At 45.8% G+C, this 4,359-nt stretch overlaps 1 protein-coding gene across 1 annotated transcript; it reads right to left on the bottom strand.

Annotated features, from left to right (window-relative positions):
- Window positions 1-528: 528 nt before the first annotated feature.
- LOC103778803 (tropomyosin alpha-1 chain-like) lies at window positions 529-3,001 on the bottom strand (the record flags this gene model as incomplete). Its single annotated transcript, XM_008946415.1, has 7 exons — window positions 529-742; window positions 1,281-1,350; window positions 1,431-1,493; window positions 1,773-1,848; window positions 2,091-2,161; window positions 2,479-2,596; window positions 2,868-3,001. Coding segments are annotated over 7 exons (615 nt in total), but the record flags the coding sequence as incomplete, so codon positions are not given.
- Between the last annotated feature and the right edge of the window lie 1,358 nt (window positions 3,002-4,359).

Raw genomic sequence — 4,359 nt, 5'->3', positions numbered from 1 at the left:
GCAGCCCCAAGTTCTCTTCTTTCGCTTGAGCGAGTTTTTCTGGGGAGAAAGAAGAAGAAAAAAGAGTTAAACCCCATCCTTTTGCAGCCTTTTCTCTTTCGGTAGACCCCATCTCGACTCACCTTCTCGTTCAGGACAGTGCTGCAACTGCATCCACAAAACAGGATGGGTCAGGGCCATCCTGTTTTTGTGTAATCACTCTTAATTTAGCGAGGTTTTGGGACACCTTTATGTGCAACACAACAGACTTGCATCTTGACTGGATGTGGGATTTACAGGACACGTCGTCCTGAGTGTGTGCTGAGAATCTTTAACCAGGATGGAGCCCCACAGGGACACACTGAACACACTCAAAGCTTTTTGCTGCCTGAGGAACACCAAAATTGAGGTGTTTGCCAGCGCGCCGGGTGCTGCCCCGGCTGACAGCACCTGCCTGGCCTCGGTGGGAGGAGCTGAACCTCTCCTCGGTGCCACCACTAGTGTATTTCAGGTGATTTAGAAGGAAACGAGCCCCAAAAGCTGAAAGGTAGAGGTGTGTTTTTATTGAGCACAGTTCTTACAGAGGAGGCGGAAGGATCGCTTGTGGAAGCTGCACAGGAGTGAGAGGTGGGACAGGCAAGAAAAGCTTCAGGAGGGCAGCGAGCCCCCGCCCGGGGCGGTCACAGCGAGGTCATGTCATTGAGAGCATGGTCAAGCTCCTCGCTGATGGCTTTGTACTTCAGCTTCTGAGCGTAGAGCTCGTCTGCCAGACAGCGGGCACGTGTCAGCCAGAAATGCAGAAAAGAGTCCCCAGAGAGGAGGCGCAGAGCAGAAGACAGTCAGAAGGCAGCAGGCAGAGCAGTTGGGGAGGAAAACGAGAAGAAAACGGGAAATTGAGTATTGGTGTGAGAGCAAGGACTCCACACGGCTGCCAGGGAGGAATGGCAGCTACGGTTCCTTTGGTGTTTAATCTCCTAAAATTACCTTTCAGAAATCAGATTCAGTAGGGTTGGGATCTGGTTATTCTAATACAAAGAGCCCTTGAGTCCCTCTATCTGTGGGCTGCCCAAAATCAAGTTCCTGTTACCAACTTTTTGCAAGAGGACCTCTTTCTGGAGAACTTCCTCCAGCCAGGAGCAGCCACGCAGGACAGAGTGTCCAGCAGACACATCACCCCCATCTGCTGATACCCCTGAGCAGCACTTCTGACCTTTCCCCACAAAATCTAACATGCATTCCTACAATTTTGTTTTTTGGTTTGAAACTAGACATGTTTAAATGAAACTCAAGTCGTTTCATACCTTCCAGGTCATCAATAGATTTTTCCAGTTTGGCAACTGTTCTCTCTGCAAATTCAGCTCGAGTTTCAGCCTAAAAACAAAATAAACTAGAGTTAACTGGATGCAGTTTAAAAATGGTGCCAAAACAGAGTGTGGGGTGGACCCACTTACTTCTTTAAGCTTGTCAGACAGGATCTTGATTTCTTCTTCGTATTTATCTTCTTTTTCCGAGTACTGTGAAAACAATAAACGCTCTTTAAGGGAAGTTGTAGCAACAATAATAAATGTTTATGAAAGTGTGACCTATTTATAAGCACTTTTCCTTTTTAGACTAGCCAGAAACAACCATTTAATAAAATCAAAAGTTTTAACAACCTGCTGAGTGTTATCAGCAGGCCCTGGTAAATGGCACCGAAACCCTTGCACTTGCTTTGTATTTCTGGATTATCTCTATGAATTTTATTGACAAGTTTTGACTCTGGCCCTGTCCCTTAGTTCACTGAAAGAACCAACCTTTTCAGATTGAGCTTCCAAAGACTTCAGGTTGTTGGTGACATTCTTTAACTCCTCTTCAAGGTCACTACATTTACTATAGGAAAAAACAGAAGCAGAAGTTACTGTGGTCCCTGTTATGACTGTATTTCATTTTCAAGATGTCTAAAAGTACAAGGGGTGAAGTAATTATAATTATTAGGTCTGAAAGGAGAAAATTTGGAAGGTAGGGTATAATGAGCTCCCCTACACACACTGCTCCCAGCGGTGCCTTTCTCTAATGAAAGTGTTGACCTCTCCTGTACCCTGAGCTGCCCCTGTGCCCGTGGAGTTACTCACACTTCAGACACCTCCGCACGCTCTTCAGCTCTTTCCAGTTCACCCTCCAAAATGACCAGTTTACGGGCGACCTGTGAAGAGACAACAGCTGGATCAAGCCACTCTCATTTCTTTCTCTCACAGCACTGTGCTGTGCTTTCCTTCCAGATCCAAGCACCCATGCACGGACCTGACAGACTTTTTCCCCACATCAGCTGGATTTTGCAGTGGCTTTAGCATTAAAATCTAGTGCTGCTGCAGTCACTATTAAAATGACTCCTCTTTGGGAGCGTTCCAAAGTGGAACTGTCACACAGTGAGGAGTGTACAAGGAGTGACTGGGCTGCAGGGTGATGAACCTGCTCGCTGTTCTCCTGGACATTTATTTAATCATTTCTTAACCCTTTTACCTCTTCGTATTTGCGGTCGGCTTCCTCAGCGATGTGCTTCGCCTCCTTCAGCTGCATCTCCTGAATCTCCATCTTCTCTTCATCTTTCATCGCTCTGTTCTCAATAACCTTCATCCCTCTGCATCATTCAAAGCAAGCGAGTTTAATGTAGAAGCATTTTAGCACTTTTATCTCCAAGGTCCCAAAGCAGAATTCAGTATTTGGAACCAAAACGTGGCCCAGGACGACCACACTGTCGTGTTCTTCAAGGCTAAGAGCTACTCAGCCCAGCTTTAAAAACATTCTGAGTCTCTGACGTGAAATCCACATTAGCACACGCAAATAAATCACAGAGGATTATTTTATTAATAGATACTCAATTTTTTTAATGGAAAAAAAAGGAGACGCACCTCTCACTCTCATCTGCTGCCTTCTCAGCCTCCTCCAGTTTCTGCAGGGCTGTGGCCAGCCGCTCCTGGGCTCGGTCCAGCTCCTCTTCCACGAGCTGGATCCGTCTGTTCAGAGCCGCCACCTCACCTTCAGCCTGCGGGAGACATCCCCCCAGAGGAGCATTCTCATCTCACCCAGCCTCCTCAGCCCTGCAAAGGCTCCTCCTCTGCAGGCAGCTCTGGGAACCTCTCTGCCTCTGCTTTTTGTTTGCTTAAACTGTGGCATCTCAGGAATTTCAAGGTATGGGGTATGTGCTTCTCCTTTCTTTTTAATGGTTCTTATCAGTCCTGCCACACACCGAAGGATTCGACAGGATTGCCAACAGAGAACTATTTTCAGAGCTACTTTCAGGATCTACCCGTAGGATTGAAAAGTTAAAACCCAAACTGTTTCCATAATGGCTCCTTGCAAAATCTTCAGAGTTGATTTTTTTTCTGTTCTTGGTTTCATCACCGATTGCAGCAATACCCTGACAGAGCTGGAGTTAGTTAAAGCCCTTTTGTTACCCACAATGGGCTCCCCAGTCTGCAGACACTGGATGAGCTGTCCCTGCTCTGCTGGGCAGGTCCTGTTGACCCCAGCAGGGGAGAGTCAGGCTTCTTCGGGTCATAAAGAGGGCAAAATTAGATATGTTCCTAAAATAAGTTCACTTCCCTCTCTCGTTGCTTCCTGTGGTACTTAGGGAATTGCAAAGCATTTCTTAGTAATAAGGTCTGTTTACATTATTGAATAAACAGCACAGTAATTGCAAACACTATTAATGTTTATAAAACATGAGTAGGTGATAAATGGAGAGGGAGGTTGTTGGGAGAAATGCTCGTACACAGAACAAATCAGTGTCCATAAATACACCGTGTTTGTTAAGATATGGCTGCTCTAATTGCCTGTTATTTGAAGGGAAATAAAGCCCTACTTCAATAACTGCCAAATTTGTGCACTCAGTCGTCCCCAAATCTGAGTGTGATTGCCAGGCACGAGATTGAACTTTTTGTTATTTTTTTTAACGACATTTTTATGGGCTGTAGATCCTGGAAGGGGAATTGTTTCATGCTTTATGTTCAGTGCTTTGAAAAAAAAAGAATTTGTTTGGCTGCAGCTTCTCGACTTTGGTTAGTGACTGCTCCTCCTGAGCTGGAGGAAGTGGTTTCCCTCCAGAGCAGTACCATCTTGGACAGGATTTCACTGACAGATCCAAATGGAAGCTAACCCAGGATTCCTCTAGTCATCAATTATCCAGCATTCCATTTGTTTTCTACCCAGTGCTCTGTGTTTAACTTTCTCGATTTACACACAAGGCATCGATCATACTGAAAACTGGCGTCTGTTATGTGGTAGTCGGCAACTCCTTCCACCAGACAGGCCACTTTTAAGGCATATTTTAATTAAGCAAGATTCCAAAGCTATGGAGACGGGGCCACTGGGAAGCTGTAGCCTGGCTCCACCTCTCCCAGA

The sequence above is a fragment of the Merops nubicus genome, unplaced genomic scaffold (assembly GCF_000691845.1).
Source record: "Merops nubicus isolate BGI_N331 unplaced genomic scaffold, ASM69184v1 Scaffold8898, whole genome shotgun sequence".
NCBI lineage: Eukaryota > Metazoa > Chordata > Aves > Coraciiformes > Meropidae > Merops > Merops nubicus.
The sequence above is the reverse complement of the archived record's forward strand: the minus strand, read 5'-3'. Positions and strand labels throughout refer to the sequence as shown.